This window comes from Alosa pseudoharengus, unplaced genomic scaffold, assembly GCF_046254945.1.
Source record: "Alosa pseudoharengus isolate Yale_2024_CS ecotype anadromous, Long Island Sound unplaced genomic scaffold, YU_APseudo_1.1 YU_APseudo_1.1_scf_2, whole genome shotgun sequence".
In the NCBI taxonomy this organism is placed as follows: Eukaryota; Metazoa; Chordata; class Actinopteri; order Clupeiformes; family Clupeidae; genus Alosa; species Alosa pseudoharengus.
In genome coordinates, this window is record NW_027468663.1 from 19,792,773 (window position 1) to 19,819,649 (window position 26,877).

General features: G+C 43.5%; 2 protein-coding genes across 9 annotated transcripts in view; one reads left to right on the forward strand and one right to left on the reverse strand.

Moving 5' to 3' along the window:
• The window catches only part of clockb (clock circadian regulator b), a 33,356-nt gene extending 21,479 nt beyond the window's left edge, over window positions 1–11,877 (forward strand). For 3 of the 8 annotated variants that reach the window (XM_076294051.1, XM_076294046.1, XM_076294047.1), the window contains 5 exons: window positions 504–665; window positions 1,202–1,504; window positions 2,051–2,211; window positions 4,669–4,975; window positions 8,418–11,877. In XM_076294051.1, coding sequence (XP_076150166.1) covers window positions 504–665; window positions 1,202–1,504; window positions 2,051–2,211; window positions 4,669–4,975; window positions 8,418–8,657 — 1,173 coding nt within the window. In that variant the 3' untranslated portion in view covers window positions 8,658–11,877. The remainder of the gene's footprint in view (window positions 1–503; window positions 666–1,201; window positions 1,505–2,050; window positions 2,212–4,668; window positions 4,976–8,417) is intronic. The other 5 variants (XM_076294049.1, XM_076294052.1, XM_076294048.1 and 2 more) reach the window with 3 other exon arrangements.
• Window positions 11,878–11,946: 69 nt separating this feature from the next.
• Window positions 11,947–25,994, reverse strand: kitb (KIT proto-oncogene, receptor tyrosine kinase b). The gene is made up of 21 exons (XM_076294045.1): window positions 25,913–25,994; window positions 24,387–24,644; window positions 23,878–24,162; window positions 23,265–23,404; window positions 22,946–23,114; window positions 22,464–22,650; window positions 21,829–21,944; window positions 21,277–21,391; window positions 20,616–20,797; window positions 19,520–19,626; window positions 19,206–19,332; window positions 18,622–18,726; window positions 18,353–18,463; window positions 17,757–17,901; window positions 17,359–17,420; window positions 17,131–17,231; window positions 16,052–16,174; window positions 15,320–15,431; window positions 13,746–13,845; window positions 13,363–13,468; window positions 11,947–13,110 (listed from the first exon to the last, which is right to left on the reverse strand). The coding sequence occupies exons 1-21, from the start codon at window positions 25,965–25,967 to the stop codon at window positions 12,946–12,948; spliced, it is 2,871 nt and encodes a 956-aa protein (XP_076150160.1). The 5' UTR covers window positions 25,968–25,994; the 3' UTR covers window positions 11,947–12,945.
• Window positions 25,995–26,877: the final 883 nt, after the last annotated feature.

Sequence of the window (26,877 nt, forward strand, 5' to 3'; positions counted from 1 at the left end):
CTCCTTTGAGTTGTCAGATATATCATCTGTGAAGCCAAATATTATGTTTAGGTATAAATATAGAGCCTTCCATATTTGCAAGTTAGCCTACCTCAGTCTGTCTCATTTGATCTGGAACTTGCTGTTGGTCTGTCGCGTCACTTGGTAACAATGACAGGTTTGTTCGCGTAATATCTATGAAAATTAACTCCTTAATATCTATGAAAAAATAGTTAAGTCAAGTCTCAAGTCATGAATAGCAAGTCAAAGTCAAGTCAAGTCTTTTATACATGTTGATCAAGCAAGTCCCAAGTCCTAAAAAATGAGTCTGACTCTAGTCAAGTCATGTAACTCGAGTCCCCCATGTCTGGCATACATTACAGCCCATCCGTGGCCACGAAGTATAGCAGTGACACTGACACACACACACACACACACACACACACACAGAAGAAGCAGAACCACCCTTGGTGACCTTTCACCTCTGACCCCTGTGCTGGTGCGTCCTTGTCCTATGTGTGCAGTTCACGGCCCAGCTGAACGCCATGCAGCACCTGAAGGACCAGCTGGAGCAGCGCACGCGCGCCATCGAGGCCAACATCCAGAAGCAGCAGGCGGAGCTGCGGCAGATCCAGGAACAGCTGCACCGCGTGCAGGGCACGGGGACGCAGGTATGCCAACCAGTGGTGGGTAGAGTATGGAAAATCTATACTATGGTTATATGATTTAGCAGACACGTTTGCCCAAAGTGACTTACAAATAGAAACAATGCAATCGTTAAAAATGAACAATGAACAGTTTTTAAATATACTATATAATTAGAAACGGACTCAAGTAAAAGTGAAAATTCTTTATTGGGAAACTTACTGTAAAAGTTACATAGTCAATACAGTACTGAAAGTACAAGTTACTTTCCATTTTTATATTTGTAAGGTGTGTGGGACAGTGCAGAATAGCCAATAGGGCAAAAACATCACTTAATATACTTTTTAATTAGGTAGCACAGTTTTGTTATATTTTTAAGTTGTGTGGGACAGTGCAGAATACTATGTAGCTAGCTAGTATCTGCTTACAGTTGTTTCTGGCTCTCTCTCTCTCACTGTTGATGTAGAGCTGATTTGTGGTAATGAACTAGGTTGTGTCTTATCTTCTGTCTTGTGTGAGCCGAGCGCTGTGCTAACTCCCTGATCTCTCTCTCTCTCTCTCCCTCTCCGGTGTCCAGATGTTCCTGCAGCAGTCGCCATCGGGTGGTCTGAATGTGCAGCTGGCCCCGGGCGGTGCCACCATGCTGGGAGCAGCTGGCACTCAGACAGGCGTGCTGACCATCCAGCCCGGCCAGCAGCAGAGCGTCAGCAGCTCCGAGCAGGCGGTCGCAGTCCAGCAGCAGCAGCAACAACAGCAACAACAGCAGCAGCAGCAGCAACAACAACAACAACAACAGCAACAGCAGCAGCAACAACAACAACAACAACAACAGCAACAGCAGCAGCAGCAGCAGCAGCAGCAGCAGCAGGCCCTCGCACAGGTAACACACTCACACATGCACGCACACACACACACGTGTGTGTCATGTGGAGAAAGGGAAGATGTGCTTCTTGTGGAAAGACGGAAGAGGAGTTCAGTTTTTCAAAGAGACATTTTGGGGAAAGGACTTTTTGAACTGTTTAATTCTGTGTTCTGTACCTTAGGAGCTGACCTTAAAGGCTTTCTTCATAATTTTCAAGCAAAGCTAAAATGGTTGCACAGAGGAGTGTTGGGCTCTTTTCTGCATTGGCCTTTTCTTTAACATGGCCGACAGTCTGTCATTAGTAGAAGTATGACGTTTAGAATGGCATGTAGTTAAGTCGTAGAGAAGCTGATGTAATTGTGGAGAAAATAATGGATATTGATCCCTGATGTCATAGAAGCGTGCCTCACTTCATGCCCAGTCATGCCTCCAATGTGAGTAGTTATGTCATCTTTGACTCTAAATGATGTCACTTTGTGTGTGTGTGTGTGTGTGTGTGTGTGTGTGTGTGTGTGTGTGTGTGTGTGCGCGTGTGTGTGCGCGTGTGCGTGCGTGTGCCCTCAGACTCAGCGTGCATCCCAGGGTGCCTTGCCCACTCCGCTATACAACATGATGATTTCACAGCCTGGCTCTGCCAACGTGATGCCCATAGCAACCACCCTGGCACACAACAGCTCCCAGGGGGGTACCACCATCACCACCTTCACCCAGGACCGACAGATCAGGTACACACACACACACACACACACACACACACACACACACTTGTCAGCCATACCAAAACTCTCTTTTTCGTGCATTACCACTGGCTTGGATGGGTTAGTCCTATAGTCCTGTCCAATGTTCCCTCTAAGCTGCGCGCACACGGACGCGCAAACGAGTCGAAGTGGCCGTGCAATAGATTTTTCAGACCGCGCACATTTTTCAGACCTCACAATTTTTTTTTTACAGGTGTTAAAAATCTGAGCATCAAAGGTGATGTAGGCTAGGCAATAAACATTTAAAATTCTGACATGTCTGACAACCAAGCCGGATGTAAGTTAGAATGTTTACATACAAAGTATGTATGTTAGGCTACTCTAGGCGGGCCCTGCTCCAGTTATGTAGTAGGCTACCATGGTGAAAATAAATGCAGAGCAGATGTCCCAGAAAAGGTCTGCCTAACGTTTAAACATGAGTGGCTAGATGAAACACTCCAATCTGACCCAAAGATGGTCCTGGTAGCAAAAACTTTCAAACATATTTACGAAAGGAGTGGCGTGATCTGCAAATTCTGCTCGGAGGCAAAAGCGAAAGGAGAGATCACTCGTGGGAAAACTTGGTCTGAGTGGAAGCTTGATTACCTAAAGCGTTATCTGAAACAGAAAGTCCATGTAGACGCATTGGAGACATTAAGACTTAGACATGGGAACTCTATCGATCAAATTCTCCCCGAAACTAATGAATCCCGAGAGAGACTAATTCAGAGAGCATGTTCCGACCCTGAACAAATAAAATTATTAATCAACAATGTGATGCTAGCAATTACACCAACATGTTCATGTTATCAGTTCAGGATACACGATCATATGGCACGATGCTTGTGCTTTACATTTACATCACTTTACATTAGCCTACGTTTCAGAAGCAAACTGATTTCAGTTACAAGACAGTTTTTTCTGGAATCATTCAGCTTTCAGGATGCCCTGCAGATAACATCCTTGATGTCATTACCAAGTTATACGCAGAGTTATACGCAGACCATGTTTACTTCAGATGGTGCTTAAAGGTTGTATCAACGATTACGGCTGAACGTCTGTTGATGTTCAAACAAAACAGAGAGCTAGCTCGCTACTCCCTTCCCCTCCCTCCCGTGCATTTGAAACTCTCCTAAACACGAATCTAGTCGGTTATTGGTTGGAACACTTTATTTTGCCTTTGAGTGGTTGCCAACACTTATTGGTAGCAATTGTTTTTGTGTACAGACGTGGTTTTTTGATGGCCTGCTTATGGCAGACAGCTAGTTAGGAAAGATTAGATGAATTTGATAATTTATGATTGGGCCTTTTTTGTGCCTGAAATCGCTGATACAACCTTTAATGTTAGGCAGACTTAAAGGAGTGGCTGCTTTACTGAAGCGTCAGGTACCGAACCTGACAAGATGAGCCAGATAAGCCTATCTCCCTCAATGATGTTTTGTGGCCTAGTTTGTTGCAAACCACTCCAGTTATAAAATTGTTTCTATAGGCTACCTTTAGGAAAAATGACAACATGTCAATTTAATAGGCCTATAATTATTGTTAAGCACTCCATTAGCATTTTTCTTTCAATGACGTTCCACTTAAATGTTGTACCTGCTGAGAAATGACTAAACACCTTGGATACATATAAAAAAGTATCATTATAAGTCATAACCAGTCATAACCTCTCTAAACCTTATTGAAGTTCAACCAAAGATCCTTTAAGTTCAACTAAACTGACTGGTAAAACACCATAATTAAAATGTTCCACAAGTCCAACCATTATAAAGGATATTGAATAAATATCAACCTTTTTAATGCATTTGCTGTTATCTCTTTGAATTCCCTATGGCTAACGCAGGTTCGTGGTCATTTTCGGCAGGTCGCGTGGTTGCAAATTGCTCACAGTGCTGAAATGTGCGCTCAGAAAACAAAATATTTGCTCAGTGCTGAAAAAAATTAGAGGGAACATTGGTCCTGTCTCTTGGTAATCTCTTGGTAATTGCAAATGCAATGTGATATGAAGCTGTGATGCTGTATCGTGTTGTAATGTTTCCTTTCTTTCTTTCTGTCTTTTATTCTTTAATTTTTCATGTCCATCTCGCCTCCTACTTCATACTTCTGTGTATCCATCTCTCTCTCTCACTCTCTCTCTCTCACTCACACTCTCTCTCTCTCCTCACTCTCTCACTCTCTCTCTCTCTCTTTCTCTCACTTACTCACTCACTCGCTCTCTCTCTCTTTCTCTCACTTATTCACTCTCTCTCACTCTTTCTCACTCTCACTTACTCTCTCTCTCTTTCTCTCTCTCTCTCTCTCTCTCATTCTCTCTCTCACTCTCTCTCACTTACTCACTCACTCTCTCTCTCTTTCTCTCTCTCTCTCTCTCTCTCACTCTCTCTCTCATTCTCTCTCTCACTCTCTCTCACTCTCTCTCACTTACTCACTCTCTCTCTCTCTCAGGTTTCCAGCCGGCCAGCAGCTGGTCACTAAGCTAGTGACGGCGCCCATGGCGTGCGGTGCGGTCATGGTGCCCACCACCATGTTCATGGGGCAGGTAGTGACTGCCTACAGCCCCTTCCAGCAGGGCCAACCCCAGGCCATCACGCTTCAGCAGCAGCCGCAGCCAGGCCAGACGCAGGTCGACTCGCAGACGCAGGCTGCCCAGGGCCAGGCCGCGCAGTCAGGAGTCGCTCAGCAGCAGCAGCAGCAGCAGGCACAGTTCCTACAGGTAAACAACAAAGGGCAGCAGCAGGCACAGTTCCTACAGGTAAACAACAAAGGGCAGCAGCAGCAGGCAGTGCAGTTCCTGCAGGTAAACACCAGCAGTAAGCAGGCAGTGCAGTCCTGCAGGTAAACAGCAGAGGGCAGCAGCAGGTACAGTTCCTGCAGGTAAACATGAGAGAGCAGCAGCAGGTGCAGTTCCTGCAGGTAAACAGCAGAGGGCAGCAGGTGCAATTCCTGCAGGTAAACAGCAGATGGCAGCAGCAGCTTTTGAGCTAATTGAGAAAAAAGAGGAAAGCAGGAAGGACGGGCAGGCCTTCAGTTGAGGAATTGGAATGGGATGGATGTTTCAAAGCATAATTGTCTCATCCCACCACAGGGGTTGATAAGAACACTCAATCAGATGTGGAGTGAGTGCATTTGTTCACTCACTAGTGCAGTGCCCATTCAAACATGCCATTCCTGTAGAAAACCCGTAGCCCAATAATTGTTGTTCAAGAGGTGTGCTGCTAACTCGTACCTCTGTATTGCTTTGCATTGAGGTGATCTTCAGACTTGACGATCTCCTATGGTAGGCAACGGAAATTACTTACTGCAGAAATGGTAGATTGATGCTCCTGTCAACAGGATTGGTCTGGGCGTTCTTAGGCTAAATGTTTCATTCAAAGTTGTGCTTTCTCGTCTGCCTCCTTCAGTCACTATAGCCAGACTTCACCGTGTCAAGTGTTACTATGAAATGCGATTAATCAGCATTTTTTAATGTGTTAATATTTCTGTAATTAATTAATCGAAATTAACAAGTTATATTGACAGTCCTAATTATAATATATTAGCCTATAATGAATGTGCAGTAAGCAGAATTTAGGCATGGCTACATGTGACATTTTTACAGATTAAAATGACATAAGCCTAACAGCTGTTTTGAGTTAAAGTGACACCAGGCAACGTTTTCGTGTTAATTAATCATCTTCCTAAGTCGGTATATGGTTAAATGACTCCTTACGGGGCGAATGAAGGCTCACTCACCCGCCCCTTACTGCCTGTAGGAAGAATATCCCACTTGTAAGTTCGGTGTATCCTACCCGCCGACCGAAGCATGATCAGTTTACAGCACAGAGGCAGGCTAACGAAACGCTAGAGATTGTTGCAAACGTGTATAATGGCAGAGCCGGCAAAGAAGCAGCGAAAACCCTTGACAGAAGACGCAAAGAAAAGGAAAAGAGCTTCAGACCGAGCGAGGGAGTTTTGTAGAGAAAAAGCATCAGGCTTGCCTGGTGTCCCTTTAAGGCTATGGGCTGTATTTTGGGCACCAGCGCATGGCGTAAAGTTCGTTTTCCACCCGCGCAAAGTTTAATTCGGTATTTTGCACGTTTATTTTTTAAACATTGCGCCCAAGGGTGTGGCAATTAACAACCTAGGGAGGGGCCTGGCGCGTTGTCTAAAAATCGCTATCGTACACCACCTAAACCTCGTCAGAAGTCAATGGCGAGTTGTTCATATGCTATTTTAAGAGCGCATGTCAACAGTCATATTGGCAGGTGCACGCACCATCCTTCTATCATTCATGAACACACACCAGCCCACGTCCATGCAAAGCATTACAAATTGCACGATTACAATGGGAAACATAATTAGAATAAAGATATTATGAAATACTGTTCATCTCATGCAAATTGGTAATGACAGTTAAAAGTGATTAGGGGAGAGGCGAGAGACACGTATGGAGCACAGCTGAAGACTCACTGTCACAAGATATAAGCAACTCGTCTGCAGGATAAATGTTGTTTTATTCAGTCATTTGAGCAATATTAGGGTAAGTGTTGCTTTTTCCAGCCTATGTTTTCGATGGTAACCCATTGTCAGTCAATAGTGAAAGTAACTGCATATAACTGTCTTGTCGTTGACTGACTCCTTGGTGAAGTTAGTTTCACTTTGCCAATGAGTTCAAATAATAGACGGTTGCAAATGCGTGAAGGCTATGCTAGGTTTTAGTAAAGCATGGTTTAAGAATGACTATTCCATACGGTCTCGCAAGCAGCCTCCTTCAAATGCACCGTTGAATGCCAAAATACCGATGCATTTATTTGACATATCGCGCTTAGCGCCGTTAAAGGGAATGACAGATGTCATTCTCATTGGTTTAAAATGATGTTACGCCCCAAACACACCCATATGACTGATTAAAAAACCTAGGAACACCTTGTTGCGCCATGGGCTCCACGTTTGATAACGAAACCCCTCCCAATGTGAACTGGACATCCTACTAAATTTGAATAGACTTTTGACGAGTGACGATGCACTTTAGAATGTCATGATAGGGCCCTATATGTTTATTGTTAAGCTTATTGAACAACAGTAGCTTATTGAGAAGACAAACCATTTTGTGGAATGTTCCATCATCGTAAGAAATTTGCAACGATGTGATGTGACTCAATCTCTGTTAAGTGACATCACACTCTGTCTGACACTCTTTGTCTGTAGCTGATCGACATGACATAAGCCTAAAGCTTTGATGTAAGGCTATATGTTTAGCCTATTGAACAACTTAATGTTATAGAAGACAAACCATTTTGTAGAAAGATGCATCATATGAGATTTGCAACAATGTGACTCAAAAACAGTATTTGGTAGCATAAGTGACTTATGTTGCTCTGTTGCTATGTCGGCCACTCGTTGTCTAGCTGTGTGGCATTCTGAAACGTCCTTAAATTTAGGACCATTAGCCTATCGCTCGTTTCAACTTGGGACCTTGCAGTCGGAATTGTCGTTTGTTTATTCAAAGTCTTAAGTCCAAAGTAGTTTGGGCTATTCGAAGTGTCAGTTTATTGTACATAATTTTTACGTCATTTTGAATAGCCACTCCATACCGTGCTGTGCCCCCTGATTCAGGGCTGCCAAAACTCTGGTTACCCTCTCTGTCAATGGTTCTGCGCTGTGCTGTGTGAGAGGGGGAGTGGCTACAGTAAAGCGGAGAAAAACAATGTGTGCGTCTTTTACCAATATATTTAATGATATTTTTTACATTTATACATTTCTTATCCAAACAACGTCAAACTTGGCAATGCACTTACTCGTGCCCTTAGCAAGACACCTTCCATGTTTTGAAATAAATCGGACCATCGGTTCGAGAGATATGCGAATAGCACACACACACACACACACACACACACACACACAAACACACACACACACAGAATTTATAGATAGATGTGCTGTTGGGATGTGTATGGCTGTTTTTATATCTGGCTGTTTATTTGGGTTTCAAATGTCAGTCCTGCTGATAGTGTTTTTGTGTTTGGCCATGGAATCTTTTTGGAGCTGACCTTCTTGCTGTGTGTGTGGGTGTGGGTGTGGGTGTGGGTGTGCGTGCGCATGTGTGTGTGTGTGTGTGTGTGTGTGTGTGTGTGTGTGTGTGTGTGTGTGTGTGTGTGTGTGTGTGTGTGTGTGTGTGTGTGTGTGTGTGTGTGTGTGTGTGTGTGTGGTTGCAGGGGACCCGTCTTCTCCACGGTAACCAGCCTACTCAACTCATCCTGCAGGCAGCTTTCCCCATTCAGCAGCAGGGCACCTTCACTACTACCACCACCACGCAGCAGCAACCCCAGCAACAACGTCAACAACAACAACCACAGCAGCAGCAGCAGCACCGTCAACAACAATTGAAGCCTCAGACTCAAAAGCAACAGAAAACCCTGTCCAATCACCGGACTGATGGTGCAAACGGCCAATAACGATAAACCAAAGGGTGGGCTTTCATCATCTCAGGAGCCAGTCAAACTGACCTCCTGAGTTTGTTTTTGCCCTCTTCTGGTCCAGTGATTGGAGTGTGTGTGTTTTTTTGGTTTTTTTTTTTTAGTTGTTTTTTTATTATTGTTATTGTTAATCGTCCTGAGAAGCTCAGTATTGTTACAGGACCACAGACATTTTCATGATTTCTAGCTTTCCACAATTGAATCATGGGTAAGAGGAGAAATCCTGGCGTTCAAAGGAACTCGCTGCTGTGCCCATCACGAAATCGAACACTGCACAGGACCCTACCCTCCAACTCCTCCCCACCCACCCCTGACCATGGTAACAGTTTGGCTGGGTTCCTCCACTTCTTCCTTCATCAGCTTTCAATCAAAGGTGTCTGTTTTTTTTTTTTTTAAAGAAATAGTAATAATTATTTATTCAAATGGAAAAAAAAAACATTTTGCTGGTTGTCATCTTCACCAAAACCTCAGAAGAAGGCTGCTGTGTCTGTGGATTCTTATGTGCACCTAAGAGCTTTGACTGACCAGTGGACGTCAAACGGACTTGGACTCCCTGTACAGTCCCTATGTAACATAACCTGTAAATATCCCCACATAAAGGAACAACAGAAGCGAGTATTTTATAAGATGCATGACCAGTGTAAACTTTTATTCCTAGTTTTTGTTTTGATTTTGATTATTATGATTATTATTTTTTTAATGTTCTTGTATTGTTCTAAACAGGGGGGAGGGGATTGCCTTTTTTATTTTAATCTACAGTTTCTTCTGACTGGTCCATAGGGATTCTTGAGAGTGTGTCACAGTTTGTTTAATACAGAGAATTTAGGATTTAATGGAACACTTGCGCAACTTCCATAGACATTATTTTTCCTTATAGGTATGTTAATGTAAATGCATACAGTTAGCCCTCCTGCTAGAGGAACCTTAGTTTAAAAATGCTTGAATATACCTGTCAAAATTTCATCTCTATACAATGAAGTGCCAACAGGTGAACTAGTATGAACTTTCTGCTGTGTTTTTGAAGCTACCTGTTAAATAGTTAGCGTTGGTGTTCATGCCTGCCACCTCCCCGGGTGCCTCAGCCTGATGTACCTTCCCCCATGTTGCCTCTGCTCGTTGAGAGCCAGGCCACACACTTCTTTTGGGGCCTGTCCAGCTTATCAGCTGGGAACCGTCAGACACTGACCTTTTGCTCCTTAAACCTCAGTGCGTCTCCTGCCAGGTGGCGGAGATACCTGCAGAGACGGGGTATCTGTTGGTCTGGCTGCTGACGCCCCAAGGGCCCCAAGGCCCTTTTTAATTGTAAATTTAACTGGCTTCGGTCAAGTGTTTATTGTTGCTAGGTTACAGTCGTTGTGAGAGAAGTGACATTGGAGAGCCCAGCGCTGTTCTGAAAGTTGAATAGATTTAAGCTTTAAGCACTCTAAGCGCTGCAGAAAAAAAAACTGCCGGTGTCGGCGAAAAAAAACGTGATTGTTGGACACAGGCCCTAAAACATGCTTCCTCACTTTTATGTGTTGACAGATTTTCTGAAATACTCACCCCAGGATAATGTTTGTATGCGAGCACTTATAATTGTCGGAGCACTTGGATGTGTGTGTGTGTGTGTGTGTGTGTGTGAGCGCGAGCGAAAGAAAGTGAGAACGTTCTTCCAGCCCAGGTGTCTTACATAACTTGCTAATGATATTGACGCTCCATGGTACGCATGTTTCTCCGTGTCTCTCAGGTATAGGAATACACACAGTCTGTACTCAGCTCTGCCCTGGGCAAAGGATTTGATAGGATTTGAGTGAGGGAAGAAGGAGGTGGGGCCAGAGCAGCCTCCGCTTCCCCCACTGCTGCACAGCTACAGTAAGCCATATCTAATGCACGCCTTGGCGTCAGTTGGATCTTACCCTATGCTTTTTGAGGCGCGTGTGTGTGTAGTGTGTGTGTGTGTGTGTGTGTGTGCGCAGTGTGGTTTGAGTCTTTGTGTTTGTATGCGTATGGTGTACAGTGTGTAGTTTTCCATTTGGGAGGATGTCTGCACATTACAGTTAAACTTATTTGTGCAACACGATTGTGTGTGTGCACACGTCATTTGAATGCAACGTTGTGAGAGCTTCAACATATAGATACTGTGTGTGTGTGTGTGTGTGTGTGTGTGTGTGTGTGTGTGTGTGTGTGTGTGTGTTGGGAGGATGTAAATGAGCATGAGTGTGGATGGTTTGTGATGTCATTATCACACAGGGGTTCACCATGTGTTACTCCTGGCGATAACCAATCAGTTCTTGCTTTGCAGTAAACAAACCATTCTAGAGACCTCCTCTTCGGCTAGGTTAGATGCTTACCTCTGAAGTCTCAAACATAATCCTTATTGTTGGAAACATTTTTTATATAATGGAAATCAGAACCTACTTTATTTTCTTACGGCTGAAGGAGTTTTAATTGTGCAGGGAATAGATAGTGTGGGCAAAGAAGACCGTCGTCACTGTTGAGCTGAAGAAGTGGTTTGTCAGAAGAGAGACAAAAAAGAGTGTAGTTAAACAAGCTGTGACACTCAGGCTTGATTGAACGATCTACTTCCAAATATGACCTTCCTTCTTTTAAAACCATCCCCTTGTTTACTTGTTGTTGATGTTATTGTTGGTGTTGCTACTATTGTTGTTGGTTGGTGTTTTTATTTTTATCTGTTTGTTTTCATGGACAATGCATTTATTATTCAGTGGTGTATTCCTCAAACACAGATGTCACTCAAGTGCAGCACCCCTCCAAAATGTATGCCAAGTATATGGATGGACTGAGTCATGTCTGTAATGCTCAATCAGCTCAACATGCCCCATAAAATCTCCAAAGTTCTGCAGAGTTTTCTTGTGGAACAGGTAAGAGGGAAGGTGTGAGTTGTGCAGAAATCCCATGGAAGGAGAGCTGGAGGTTTCTCACTGGCTTTTCAGCCTTATTCAGAACAATGAACATGTTCATTTTGTCATCATTGATACTGTATGTAAACAACATGAGTGTTTTTGAGATGTTCTATGGTGCTACACTACAGTATAAAGTGTGTCATTGAAGTATGCTTACAAAAAAAATAATTTCACAATGGTGTCTCAAATGAAATATCACATAATTTTGCAACAGTTTCGTAGACGAGTTTGCCAATAACCTCTGCCCCTTATTAATATTCAATATTAAAATAAACAATACAACAAACTATATGTAATATCTGTCTCCTGTTTTTTTAATGAACATAAAATGTCTGTAAATGTAAAAATAAACAATGAAACCAGGGTAACCAGTCACATTACATTATTTAATAAATCTCATCCTTGTATCAAAACTTCCGAACTTTAAAACAAACTCCATTTGAGACACACAAGTCTTAACATGCCTAACGGCACATCAATTTGCATGAGTTCTCTTAAATTCACTCTCTCACACACACGTAAAACTTCACTGCAAATATGTACACCTTTAGCCCATCTGTGAACTTATATCATCTTGTGTACTGTACAAAAAACAAGTCTCAAGCTACACAGAATTGATCTATGTACAAGGGCAAATGGAAAAAATGAGATCACATTTTTCAATGGCCATAAATAACAACAGTCAAAGGCTGCGTTCCCCCTCTCAGCACCGCCTGACCCACCGTGACCCAAGTGTTGTTTTCTGCTTCTGCATCACATAATGGACAAAGTGTTATTTCACCCTGTGCTGACTCAGCTTCCCCCGAAATACCACAGCAATCAATACAATGAAATGGAGTCCAGCCACACTTAGAGGAAACTTAAAAGGCATTTTTCTTAGCCCTCACCTAGAGGATGATGATAAACGTCAGATATAGGTGGTCAGGGAGACTCTATCAAGCAATATAGGACATACAACATTAAGATGTTAAAAGGCCAATTGAAGGTTGGTTTTAACTTCTAAAAGCTGCATAAGTATAGAGGTTAAACAAGAATGGGAGCAGGTTGAAATATTTTCACCAGACAAAACTCATGAAGTTGATAACGCAGCTGAAAGACCAGATGGGTGATTCATTTGCATGTTTTTCATTGTGTGGAAAAGCCTCAGATCCCATTATCTGCACAGAGACTACAGATCATATGCAAATGATTATAACTACCACAGAATGCCGGTAATTGCAGACTCCTCCATAACGGTCCAGAGCCAGGTGGGCCATGCAGTCATTCACAGCAATATGACTAGCTCTTATTTTGGGCATTGCTGAATGGGGGGGGGGGGGGGTCTGGTGATGACGGTCAGCAGACCGTCTGGACCAGCCGAGCACTCAGACAGAGTTGTACTCAAGGAAGACGTCAGAGCTAGAGAGGAGAGGCTGAGTCGGGGCTGTGGTGCTGCTCACTGAGCTGAGCCTCTGAGACGGCGCCCTCTGGCTCTCCGGAGGTGCAACAACTCCATTACTGATGGTGCTGCCGAGTAGGTTCAGGTACTCCTGGGGAACAGAGGAGACGGTCTGGTCACAGGTACAAGATGTGAAACCGTACAAACGTTTCCTAATAGTAGACCAAGGGTGTTAAAGCATAAAAACACAGCTCCCCTGCACGTGTGGATTGTATAGCGTGTAACGTATTACATTACTTTACATCTGGCTCAAGTAATTACACATGATAAAATGCAAATAAAATGTACATCTAACAGAGCCATGGCAACAGCTGTAATAGAAGCAGAGTGGTCAGGTGCCTACTCGTTTGGTGTGCTCCGACAGCAGGACCTCGGTCCTCTCCATCAGCTTCTTGAAGGAAGGCCTCTTCAGGGGGTCTGTGCTCCAGCAACACCTCATCACCTCATAGCTGACGGAGCAGAGAGAGTTACGTTCTCAGTTACGCTCACCCGTCAGGTTACACGCACGCATATAGGCATGCATGCCCATAAACATACACAACACACTAACACGTATACACACATCACACCACGTACACTTACACACACATATAAATACACAAATACTTACACACACATACATTTACACACACACACAGATACTGTGTGTGCTACTTAATAAGAAACCCATGACAAATCAAATTTTTAAACAAGGAACCGTGGTAGTCACACACTGCCATCTCTTACATTTCACTGGGTGCAAACTCTGGCTCGCTCATCCGGAATCCATCCTGGATCATCCTATAGAAGTCGGCGCCAACATGGATGCCAGGGTAAGGACTGTTACCTGTGCAAGAAATGACAGGCGGTATGAGAGGTCACAGACTGCAGAGTCATGATCAGTCAACTGCCAAGCTACTATACAAAAACTACTATTATCACAACAGGAATACTGTATGTTCCAACATCTTACAGTACAGTACTTCTAAACTTCAGTTCTATCATTTTGTTCATGTATTACAGTTTTTTCTGAATGCTTAAACACAACTGTGATTCTTATAGCACAATTCCTAAAACTATTTAATACTTATAGCAAAACCACTCACTGAGTTCAAAACTAAAAACACAAACACTGCTTTGCACACAGTATGCAATTTTGTAACACACACTTTGCACAACTGTAGGCACAATTTACTGCACAGCACTCTTTTTGCGGAACTGTAAACACAACTCATGCTTTACACTCAATTTCCAAATGATCAACACACTCCTAGCAAATCTATACACATGTATGGCTATTATTTTTACTATTTTGCCAACTCTCTGGCACACTTTCTCATGTGAAAACTGTTTTAGATAATTAGTTCACTTTGCAATCAGCCTAAGCCACAGGTAATGTACAATGGGTACAATGGAGGGAGCAGGAAGAGTGAGAAGAGTAAGAATTAGAGGAGGCAAAGAATAGGACGTGGAGGTGAAGAAGTAGGAGAGAGAAGAGGAGGAAGAGGATGCGGAGGTGAAGAAGTGAGAGGGAGAGAATGACAAGGACAAGGAGGTGAAGTTAGAGGAAGAGGACAAGAATGAGCAAGAGGAGGATGGGGAGGGGGAAGAGGAGTTAGAAATAGCCCTTTAGGCAAAAAAATCAGTCTACATGTGGGGATATTGTCATGTCAGGCCTGGATACGGCATTCCAGAATATATTTTCCCCGGTGCTTTGGACTAGGACATTGCATGTGATGTAGACGAAATTTTGAGAGAGACGACCCGATGTAGACTGATTTGTTTTGTCTCAGTGAAATGCTATTTTGTGTTTTGACTTGGAAAAACACACTTGTGTTTGTTTTGATGAGTGTAAATAAACACTAATACTTGAAGTTTGGATCCCTGTATGTTTACAGAACTATGACAAAAGTATGACCTCAAACTGACATAGTCTACCTTGTGCACAGAGAAAGCAAAAGCCAGATGTGTTTTTTATTCATACCATCAGTGTGTTGTTGGCACATTGTGTGCTTACTATTGTGATGGCTTGTGTTTACTGTTAGATACGAAAACACCATTTTTACGAAGGTGTGAAGAGTTAAGCAAGGTGTGTTAGCTTTTGCAAGAGAACTACAATGTTTTGCTGATTGGGTGAGAGGTTTTGTCATTTGTGTGTAGAGTTTTGCAAAAAAAGCCATAGTTACAAAAAATGTGCTTAAGCAATCAGAAAAAACTGTAAAAAACAGTGCTAATAGAAAATATTTTAACAAGATAAAATTAAGATTTGATAAAGCAGAAATCAGGCTTTAGACAATTCAAACCACAACACACAGACCTACCAAGCGAGAAAATTTCCCAAAGCAGAATCCCATATGACCAGACATCACTCTCAAATGTGTAGATTCCCTCAAAAAGACTTTCTGGAGACATCCACTTCACAGGGAGCCTGGCCTATAAAGGAATGCAATCAACATGAAACTAAGACAGTCCATGACATGTTGTGCTTAGTATAATATACAGAATGTGTGTAGTGCTTCCAGAACTACATGGTACTTCTAGTCATTTTTATCACTACAATTAAATTTTTTATCACTAATCAATTACAAGTTTCCCCTCTGAAAATAAGTCATGTCACATCAAATACTGCACTGTACTCTGTACTTGTGTCATCCATTCAGGAAAACGTCAATAGTGCCTTAGTGATTGGAAGTAAAAACGACAAACAAAAGTGCAACACATTTCTGAGATATGGATTCATCCACATAAAGCCTGTATTGAGTACATTTACATGTACATGTATATAGCAGAAGTTTTATCCAAAGTGACTTACATATTATGTCAATTATATTACAAGGGCCATTTTCCCCAGCGCAGCTTGGGGTGAAGTGCTTTGCTCAAGGGCACAACGACAGAAGTTGGGAATTGAACCCACAACTTCTCAGACTTTTCAGGCTACTGCATGCTAGCCCAGCTCCTTAGCCACTTTGCTATCACTGCCCCGAAAAAGGGTATATTAACTAATGTCAGAACAGGGCTCAGGAAGGACTCATGCATCACAAGAAGTGACTCACGTTGCCCCTGAGCACGTAGTTAGAGTCACTAGCAATGTCCCGGGCCAGACCGAAGTCACAGATTTTGGCCACTCGTCCTTTGGTGAGGAGGATGTTCCTGGCTGCCAGGTCTCTGTGGATGCACTGAGGAATACAGGGACAATGTTAAACATGTGTGCCGGGGTAGGGGGGTAGTCAGACAATCCTGGAGTAGGAGTAGGACTCAGGAATGGGACGTAGGAATGGCACGACAGAATGGGTCACTGGAGCACTCAGGTCACTGATTAGGGTTGGGCAATGTCCCCTAAATTGGCATTTTACGATGCGATGTGTACAGTAAAACATTATGATGGACGATGATATCGTCCGGGGGGGGGCTCATCAATATCATTAGCATATGTTTTAATGAAATCAATGGCCTAAAAGCTGTAGCCTATGTAAAATTATATATTAAAAACATTGTATAGGCCTAGCCTATATGCGTCAGTTCGAATAGCTTAACTAATTATGTTTTTTCCAGCAAAGCTTTCTGGAAAGAGATCGTATGCATCCATGTCCATTGTCCTCTGCTCGCTTTCATTCCTTTTGCTTGCAGTAATGTGAATAATCAATATTTACTTATTGGTAATTGGTAATTGTTAGCCTAACAATAATAATTCAATAGGACTATTTCTGCTAAAACATTAGGCTACATATTTTACGTCCAATGTAGGCTATAGGCCTGCGAGACATGTAGGCTACAAAAAGACAATTACACATTCACGTCACTGTCAGGAATTATTTGAATAAGATGGTTGACTAATAAGTCTTTTATTTTACAAGACGGTAGACTAATATGTGATAACTGTTTGGCTGACAGCCTTTAAAGTAGACTCAATTTCATTTCCATTTTCATTTTTTGCCTGTTACAGCAGGAATTAGTGACTGGCATGTGGGGGTGTGGCATCACGATGAAATGACTGATGTCATTTAATAAAGGTGGAAGCAAAGACAAGCTTGCATTTCAGTGAAAATACAAGCAAAGAAAACTGGCTATTCAGTGAAAGATCCCTTCACGTGTGGCCTCCAGACCTGGTGACCAGGAATAGGGGTGGTCTTACGTTTTTGGACGTGAGGAAGTCCATGCCTTTGGCTACTTGGTAGGAGAAACTGAGAAGATCCTCTGTGTCCAAAGACAGGTCATCCTTATCTCCACAGCACTCTGAAACAGGACAGAATTGGGACTATCTGGATGAGCAGTAAAGGTTGGCTTCAACATTAATCAGAAATTTAGCATATCAACTGAAGTTGTGTACTGTATCTTACAGAGTTGTGTTTGAACAGCTTACCAGAGAGGTTAGGCTTCCTCTGATAAGACCTCATGGGCATGTAGCCATTACCATTGCCATCCCTGGTGAATGCAAGACACACACACACACACACACACACACACACACACACACACACACACACACACACACACACATAGACACACACACACACACACACACACACACACACACACACACACACACACACACACACACACACACACACACACACACATCCCATACATGTACATATACCAGTGAGACAAACCATAAAAGAAAAATGACACACTACATACTACACACACATACATACAGTTCATACACATCATTGTCTTACGCAGCATACATGAAACAATAGATGTACAAATGCAAGACCGTAATGTATGAGAAAGTGTCCCACTCTCTCAGAGGCTCACCTCATGGGCATGGGCTGGGGTGGGCTCAGGAGGTTCTTGTAGTAGCCATCCCCCGTTTTCAAACTGAAGAACTCCTCTTTCTTTCGCCGTAGGAAGCTGAGTAGGTCCCCATAACAACAGTACTCAGTGATCACCAACGTTGGACCTTTACAGAAAGAGGAAGTAGATTACAGCACGTTTCACGGCACATCGATCACATTTGATTACATGAAAATTCTTCAAACTGTAACAATCTAACAGACCTGAAATCAGTAAAACTAGTTTTCTGTTTGTATAAAAACAGGAACTTTTAAAGGAACACAATGTAAGAATTAAGCACTAAGACGGTACCCAGTTAGTCATAAACTGACTAAAAGGGTCATGATCCTACCTAATCAACACAACAGTGTTCTAGGCACGCACTGGCAATGTCAGAGACGTCATTCTCCACATTATATGTCAGTGTGGCATCAGAAAGGCTATGAAGCTGTTCCTTTTTACATAAATACATTTCCCTAGCAGGACATGAAAGATATTTAAGAGACTTTAAGAGCCTTGTTATAGGACAGCCTTGTCTCAGCCCTCTGCCTTCATGTCATGAGCTTAAAACCTCTTACCTCCCTGAGTGCATGCTCCGAGCAGGTTAACGATGTTCACATGGTTGCCGACGTAACTGAGGACTTTGAGTTCGGACATGAGTGCATCCCTCTCGGTGGAATGGGCACTTGCTGTGGGAGGATCAGTGAGCTTTGTTTGAGTGTGTGCATGATGATATCCAGTCTCATAGGCACACACACATACACACACACACACACACACACACACACACACACACACACACACACACACACACACACACACAAACTGAAGGACAACTGAAACTCACGTTTAAGCATTTTCACTGCAACAGTGGTGACAGAATCTGGAGAGCAGAGTCCATATGCTGTGGCCTGTACCACCTTACCAAAGGCACCAGATCCTAAAACTTTACCTGAACACATACACACAACACACACACACACACACACACACACACACACACACACACACACACACACACACACACACACACACACACACACACATACACACACACATACAGATTATTTCAAAATATCAGATTTGTATAATTCAATATGCTTCACATTCCCAGTCTGGAGCATTTTTTATAGTGATTACAACCTTTAGCTGAAATTTCAGGAAAAGTAAATATTTCTCTTAAGAGGCTTGAACCATGTAATTGGATTAAAGGCCAAGAGAAATTAGATTACGCTTGAGGCTTGCATTCGCAGGCATTGGTTTGTTTGGAGATTTGTCAGTGTGCCAGATCGAGATGCATAAATGCCTCTACCAAATTCCCAAATGAAAGAAATCTCACAACACAACACAACACAAAAAACACACACCTCTACAAAATCCCACAGAACGAGAACTGGGTTGGCAGTGGTTGGTATTGTTTTCCATACTTACCAAACCGCAGTCTCTCTCGAGGGAACTCCCATTTCTGGTCGTAAGGCAGTTGAGTGGGGTCTATGTAGATGTAGTTGTTACCGTGAATGCTCTCTATCACCTTCCAGTGAATTTGATACTTGGGCTTCTGTGGAAATATAAGATAAGGGTGAGTGGGGAGGGAATAATGTGGGTGGGGAATTTCAAAACTACGGTTATCATAATACTCCAGTAACAGGTAGAGAGAGAGATAGTGAGAGAGAGAGAGAGCAAGAGAGTGAGAGCGAGAGAAAGAGAGAGATAGAGTGAGAGATGAGTTTGGTGTGAGGAGTTACCTGCATATATTTGTAAAGAAGCACCACCAGTATAAAACTGAGCCCAGTGGCTGCACATACTACAGCAGTCAGCAGTGGGGTAAAGAGTTTGTGTGGCACCGAGTTCTCTGTGGGGACAAACATATGGTATATTACACACACACACACACTCGCGCGCGTGCGCACACACACACACACACACACACACACGCACGCACATGCGCACACACACACACACACACACACACACACACACACACACACACACACACACACACACACACACACACACACACACACACACGCACACACACAGACACAAACACACACTAGTCAAAACATGATATGACCAAGTACATAGTCATCTACTGTATTATTAAAATTAAAAATTTCTTTATAATAAAAATTTTAATTAAAATAATTTTATGGACTGGACACATAACCTATGCACAAGTAACCATAGCCACCAAATTATGCGCTCTCCTTTAAACGCACACACACGCACACAAATGCACACAAACACGCACACACAACCCCCCCCCCCCCTCCACACACACACACACACACACACACACACACACACACACACACAGTGATACAGGATATAGCAACATGTTTACATGTTTACATGCTCCCTGTCCCCACTGGAGGGAAAATAATCTCTTATTTAAATCCCAGAGTGCAGACGTGGCATAAAGTAATCCATCTCAATCTGTCATAACACACACACCCACCTGTCATAATGACAAAACAATACACAATCTGCCAGCAATGCCTCTGTCTGAGTGTTTTGGCCTGATTATTATGGATTATTGTGGATCCCATATCTGTGTATCTAAATGAATGTAGCGAGGCGTGTTTGAGTGCCAGATTACTCTAATAACAGACTCTCTGCACGTGTGGGTGAAAGGGAGAATTATGCTGTAATAATAATTATACACATTAGAATTGTACACACATACACACATTTTAATGTGTGTGCGTGTGTGTGTGTATGTGTGAGTATATGCGTGTGTGTGTGTGTGTGTGTGTGCGCGTATGTGAGTATATGCGTGTGTGTGTGTGTGTGTGTGTGCGTATGTGTGTATATGCCTGTGTGTGTGTGTCCACTTCTCACCGCTGATGGAGAACAGTGTGTACGCCTGGTCTCCCTCCGTCATGGCCACACACTCCAGTGTGCGGTAGCTCCCTTGGCTAACGTTCAGCCGACTCTCCACCACGCTTCGCCCAAAACCCGTGCCTGACACGGTTACCATGGCGACCTCCTCCTCCTCAGTGGCATTATTCAGCAGCGAGCACCTGGGTCACACGGGTCAAAGGGAGTTCACCAATCAGAGTGGACATCAAAGGGCCCATTCAGAGTTACAGACTGTGCATCAAGCCAATTAAGACAAACGGAATGGGTATGGGCAGTGACCATTTCTCAGAATAAAAGACAAACTCTTCAACATACAGACAGACAGACAGACAAGACAGACAGACAGACAGACAGTGGACATATGTCATTGGAAGCAGAACAGTTGCCCTACTGGTGGAATCTAATACCATCTCCAGGACCAACCATGCATGAAGAACTGAAAACTCAACTGTATTTGTAACGGATGAGAAGCTTGTTTGCATACTAAGTGTCTCTATGGTGACGTGGGCTGTAAATATGGCCATACAGGTCTCATAAATATGGGTAACGCTATAAATCTTATTATGTTAATAATATAATATTAAATTAATATGTTTATAGGTCTGATAAATATGCTTATAGGTCTGATAAATATGGGTACCTGGTATGTGGAGGCTCACAGTAGTACCAGAAGATTTTGGGAGCAGGGTATCCTGAGGCTACACAGCGCACCTGTCCATCCACTGGACCCTCATGAGACACAATCACAGGCTTACCTGGAGGGGGGGCAGAGTAAGAGCGACAGAAAGAAATAAATGAGGGAAGGGAAGAGAGAAAGAAAGAGAGGGGAAAAATGCATTAAAAGCCTGAGTAATTCCAGAGAGTGATGCATTAGAATGACACACAACATCTGTACATGCACATCATCTCACAGCACTGATGAATGGCACAATTTGCTTATGATTCACACCGTACATTCATTGCCAGCACAATCCTATTAATACTGATAAATAGTCTTTCCAAATGAAATGTGCATAGACAGATTGAGAGAGAGGGGGGTGGGGTAGGCAGGAGGAAACAGAGAGGAGGTTTGATGAGGACAAGCCGTTTGTCTGTCTGTCTCTGTGTGTGTCTGTGTGTGTGTGTGTGTGTGTGTGTGTGTGTGTGTGTGTGTGTGGTATGTGAAGGCCCACATCCTGTAACCAGAACTTACAGATCACATGCACAGAAAATGAGTGATTGGCTGAGTCATCATTGTGGCTGGCCTGGAAAGTGTAGATGCCTCCCTCATATCCGTGAACACGCACCAGCCTCAGCTCACTGATGTACCTAAACAACATTCACAACAACAGAGACCATTACAGTGTGCTATCAATAATACAATTATAACAACTGCATTACATTATAAATGACATCAACACATGTGGAAGCGTATATCATTCTACATTCTATATCAAAGGTGCTCTAAGCGTTGCCACGCGTTTTTTAGGCTAAAACATTTTGTCACTTACTGTAAACATCACCTAACCAACCGCTAGCTGTCTGTGTCCTGAATACACTGTAAAAAACGCGATCTCTGTGGACAGCCCAGGCTCCAAATACGGCAACAAAAACAACCTGGGCAAACCTAGCCCATAAAAACATAACAAACTGTTCCAGCAAATCATAGAAGAGATGCACGTTTAGGAGAGTTTCAATTGCACGGGAGCAGCACAGGAGGGAGGGGGAGGAAGTAGCGAGCTAGCTCTCTGTTTTGTTTGAAAGTCAACAGAAGTGACGTTACCCAGCATCGCTTAGAGCGCCTTTAATCTATATTATTTCTTGTCATATCTACTAAGTACGCTGCACCTGTATCTGTGCCTGTGTATGGTGATGACGTGCTCAGACGTGTTGCGGAGCTCGTGGCCCTGGTGTGCCCAGGAGAGGGTGGTGGGCATGGGGTAGGCCTCCAGCTCGGCCCGCAGCGTCAGGCTGGCCCCCTCGCGGACCTGCAGCTCACTCTCCGCAGGCTCCGTCAGGTTGATGAAGCCTCGCTCTGACAGCACAAACACACACCCAGAAATACGGCTTTGCTGAAGGTGATCTTGTGTAACAATGTGTCAGTTAAGTGTCATGTTTGCTGCTGTTGTTGTCAAAAGTACTTCAAGGACCTGTTGTAAAGCGAGACAGTTTCAGTGTTTGACTAAAATAAATACTCAAACGGACCGTTGAACTTACGAATCAATGTCAATACTTCATGTCTATTTATTGTCCAGGTGTAGACTTAAGGCGGGGGAATCTGAATGAGTGGATAAGCACAGCTGTTCAGTTTACCCAGAGACTCCACTGACCATAGACATCCAGTTGGATGGATGCAGTAGTGACTCCTTTCTCATTCTGTGCCTCGCAGTGATACATCCCAGAATCTCCCACCACTGCCGAGGCGATACGCAGTGTTGCAGAGCGCTGGTAACCACGGGAGCCAGGCTGGATGTGAGATGTTCTGGTCTCAAGTGCTGTCTATCATCAGAAGAGACAGCAATGATTGAATCACCACCATCTTAAGCAGTGTTCTGTGCAACTGACTCACTGTACTCATATTCTCAAATATGAGAAGCGTGCAGCTGAAGGGAACGAGAAAAAAACATTTGTATAAGGTTGTCTCCTTACTGTGTCATCGGGAGTGATCCATTTCACGCTGAAGTCATAGTTGACATTGGCGGCAGCACATACCAACTCAAACTCCTGTCCTTTAGTCAGAATGGCATTCTCTCTCCTAGACAAACTGATGTCTGGCGCACGGTCGGGAACTGAAGACAAAACCATTGCACTTATGTAAATGTGACCATGAAGAGGCGAACATAAACACACTAATTAAAAAATAGGAGTGAATGAGCAAGCAACCCCTTGCACCAAAAATCTACACCATATAGTGACTAATTCATTGAGTAAATATTACAAAGTAGGCCACTTAAAATAAAGTATGGTAGGGTAGTCCAAGTCTTTGAGATTATTATTGTTTTCAACGTTCTTGACCACCTGACAAATAAACTCAAAAGTGGAGCTTTCTGTGTGTGGGCATCTCATGCCAGACCATCATCTAAATACTGTTTTTTCCTCACCTCTTATTCACTGGACTGAGCTACCTTCTTGCAGCACCAAAATAATGACCGTGAACTTTGCTGTGTGTTGTGTGCATCGTGTCTTTCTGTCGTTTCTTTCCTTCTCTCTCCTTCTCTTTCACTTTGTTGTCATCTCCTGTGAAAAAAGTGAGATCACTCACCTGACCGGACTTCGATGGCGTACTGGCTGGACTTGACGGCAGTCTCTCCGAGCTTTCCTGCGCAGACGTAGCAGCCCTCCTGATCCTTGGTGATGTTGGCGATGAGGATGCCCCTCTGGGGGCTGGCCGTGTACATGAGGCCCCGGGGGAGCGGCCCGCCGTCGCAGGTCTGCAGGCTCAGGTCCACCACAGCCGGGTCTGTCACCAGGCAGGGCACCAGACAGGGTTCCCCCTCACGCACCATGCGGTCGTTCACCCTGGAGCGAACAAAGGCATTCGCCGGGTCTGAGCGAGAGATAGAGAAAGAGAGATAGCGAGAGATAGAGAGTGAGAGAGAGAGAGAAGGAGGGACAGAGAGAGTAAGAGAGAAAGAAAACAAGAAAAAAAAATAATGTTAAGACATAAGCAACAGGTAAGGTCTTATTGGTTGAGTGCATGCCAAGAATCACACATACACACACCCACACCAACACACAGACACACACACACACACACATACACAGAGCTACCTTTCACATAAACATATATGGAGCTCTCCTCCTGCGTTTCTCCGTTGACGCAGGTGTAGCGACCCATGTGCTGATCCTGCACGGAGGTCACGACGATCGAGGCCCCGCCGTCCCTCTCGACCCTGCTCTCGACCCTGCGACCTTTCTCCCGCTGCCACCTCACCTGGCCCTGGTCATCATGACACGAGAGCTGCAGCCGCCGGCCCTTCAGCACCACCACCTCTGGAGACTCTGGGCTGACCTGAGGTTTGGCCCAGCCTGGGTGACAACAGCAGGGGACACATCACAGACAGGGGCCATGAATACTAGCCATTTGCCCTTTGTTCCACAAGATGCACATTACACACATTAAACATGAAAGTGAATAGAGTTTACAATGAATACAGTTTACAATTTACTAAGTCCTGACTTATGATTCCCTGTTTAGCCGTTTTTAATTACTGTTATATCTCAATTGTCATGAGCAACATCAAGGATGCATTAATAATTATTGAACACGTCAGTAATGGTTAAACTAAATATGCGCAATCAACAACTGAAGGTTTTTTTTTAATTTCATACGGAGGAGGTATCACATTGGATAATTTAATTATATCATTTTGCCAAACCAAATCTAAAGCTTGGTTCGTTTTTAGGCAGCAAAACTGCTGATGTTTTCGTACAGGCCCATATCTAATTTGCCTAATGCTCTCTCCCACAAGAAGAAACATACTTTGGTCTTACTGAAGCACGGGTGCATTGGTCCTGCGACTCACCCACTAAGGTAACAGAACGATGTCACAGGGTTTGACAGTCTACTGTTTTTGTTGATTTATAACGTTACAGTCCAGTGTGTAGTTTTTCTGCCAAGTGGTTTGACGTTTTTCAAAACATAGCCTGCATACAAATCAGCAACTGATTGTAAAGCGACTCTCTCTTTCTGTCTCTCTCTCTCTCTCCCCTTCTCCCTCCCTCTCCCTGTGTCTGTTTGTGTGTGTCTATTCACAATAGTTTACTGTAAATTTAGAACGTGGCCAAGGATTGTTGCCCTGTGCAAGTGTAGTCTACATTAGAGTGTCAATCTCGCTCAATTGTGCAGACGAATAAATAATTAAAATGTCACAGGTAACTGTCACACTGGCACACCTGTTGCCTCGCTGGCGTTAGACTAGACGGTTGCAGAAGATTGCCTGAGGGGGTATAACTTCCCAAAACATACTGTCGGTGACTGAAAATGAATTAACCTGTCATCGAAATCATTTCAAAACAATCGTAACGTTCAGTCACACATGGCCACTTAAGGCTGCAAGTCCCGTGTTGTTGATTGTCAGCGATGTCAGTTGATATCAGAGAACTGTATTTTGACAGAGTTAAACAAATAATGGTAACGAGTGTGTTTGTCTTCATAGAACTGGATCCACCACAAAGTGTGGACTAGTTGTTAAATTAACTCTGACCTAGCTAGGGTGTTTCAGCTCACCCATAAACTAAGCTAAACATTTATAGTCACCTTAAATAAGTTAATTAATTTTGCGCAATCGTTTTACCTGTTAATATGGTGAAGAGGATCTGAATTGCGAATAAAATCCAGGTATATCCCATAGTGGCTTCTCCATGCGTGTGCGTTCGTATGTGTCTGGCAATCAAATGATCCGACGCGTCCCTAAAGGTGCGGTGTTCACAATAGGCGATGGCTCCCTGATGAATACTAACGTCTTAAAGAGACAGTCTGCATTGCGCTAGCGATTGTCCGCGCCATTCTAGCTGGACCACAGCCAGTGCTGAGACACTCTTACCGGAAAAACTCGCTGGCACTAGAATGAAACTGGCCCTTGGATTCTGATGATGTAAATGGAATTGCATCAACTGATGCATATTTTTAAAGGAAAGGCTTTCTTCAGCAATTGAGGAGCTGCTCCGCTGATAACCATACGGACTTTCAGATTATTTCACTATTTCTAGTTAAATCAATAATTATTACGCCTTCTGCTGTAGTGGTGACATAATACAAGAGCCATGATGCATTACTGTGCCACTGTGTTAACATGAGAATAACATGTAGAAATGTGATTCGAGGATCCCCAAGTCTCAGATTGTTGTTATCTGTTCCCCTGAATAATGACTCTGAGTCCATTGTCAATCCTCAGTGCAAATCTCTCTCTCTCGACATTCACTTTGGTAGTCCTGTTATATTTAGAAAGGGAACCTCTTCCTGCCCCAGACTATGTGCATATGTAGGCTACAAAGCCACCTGAGAGTCACCAGAGAAAAGAATATGCTATAAGCACCTGACAGTAGGCCTATTTAACTTTTGCTGCAGTATGTAGGGGACAGTTAATGATAAACATTGACGAGATCATCTGACTGAATTCCACAAAGAGCTTGTTTACTCACTACATGAGCCATGACAGATCTCTCTCATTTTGTTACCCTGCATGTAGTCTGTGTGGCTCCAGTGATGGCCATTGAGAGTAGGCCTTCTGTGTGGCCTTGCTGAAGTCCTTTTACAGAC

Excerpts from the sequence above, each read along its gene's own strand:
- kitb (XM_076294045.1), bottom strand. The coding sequence starts at position 25,967 with ATGGGATATACCTGGATTTTATTCGCAATTCAGATCCTCTTCACCATA. Across the intron at positions 21,945-22,463 it reads ATACACAGGCACAGATACAG|GTACATCAGTGAGCTGAGGC; the intron begins GTGCAGCGTACT and ends AATGTTGTTTAG. Across the intron at positions 21,392-21,828 it reads ATTTTCTGTGCATGTGATCT|GTAAGCCTGTGATTGTGTCT; the intron begins GTAAGTTCTGGT and ends CCCCCCCTCCAG.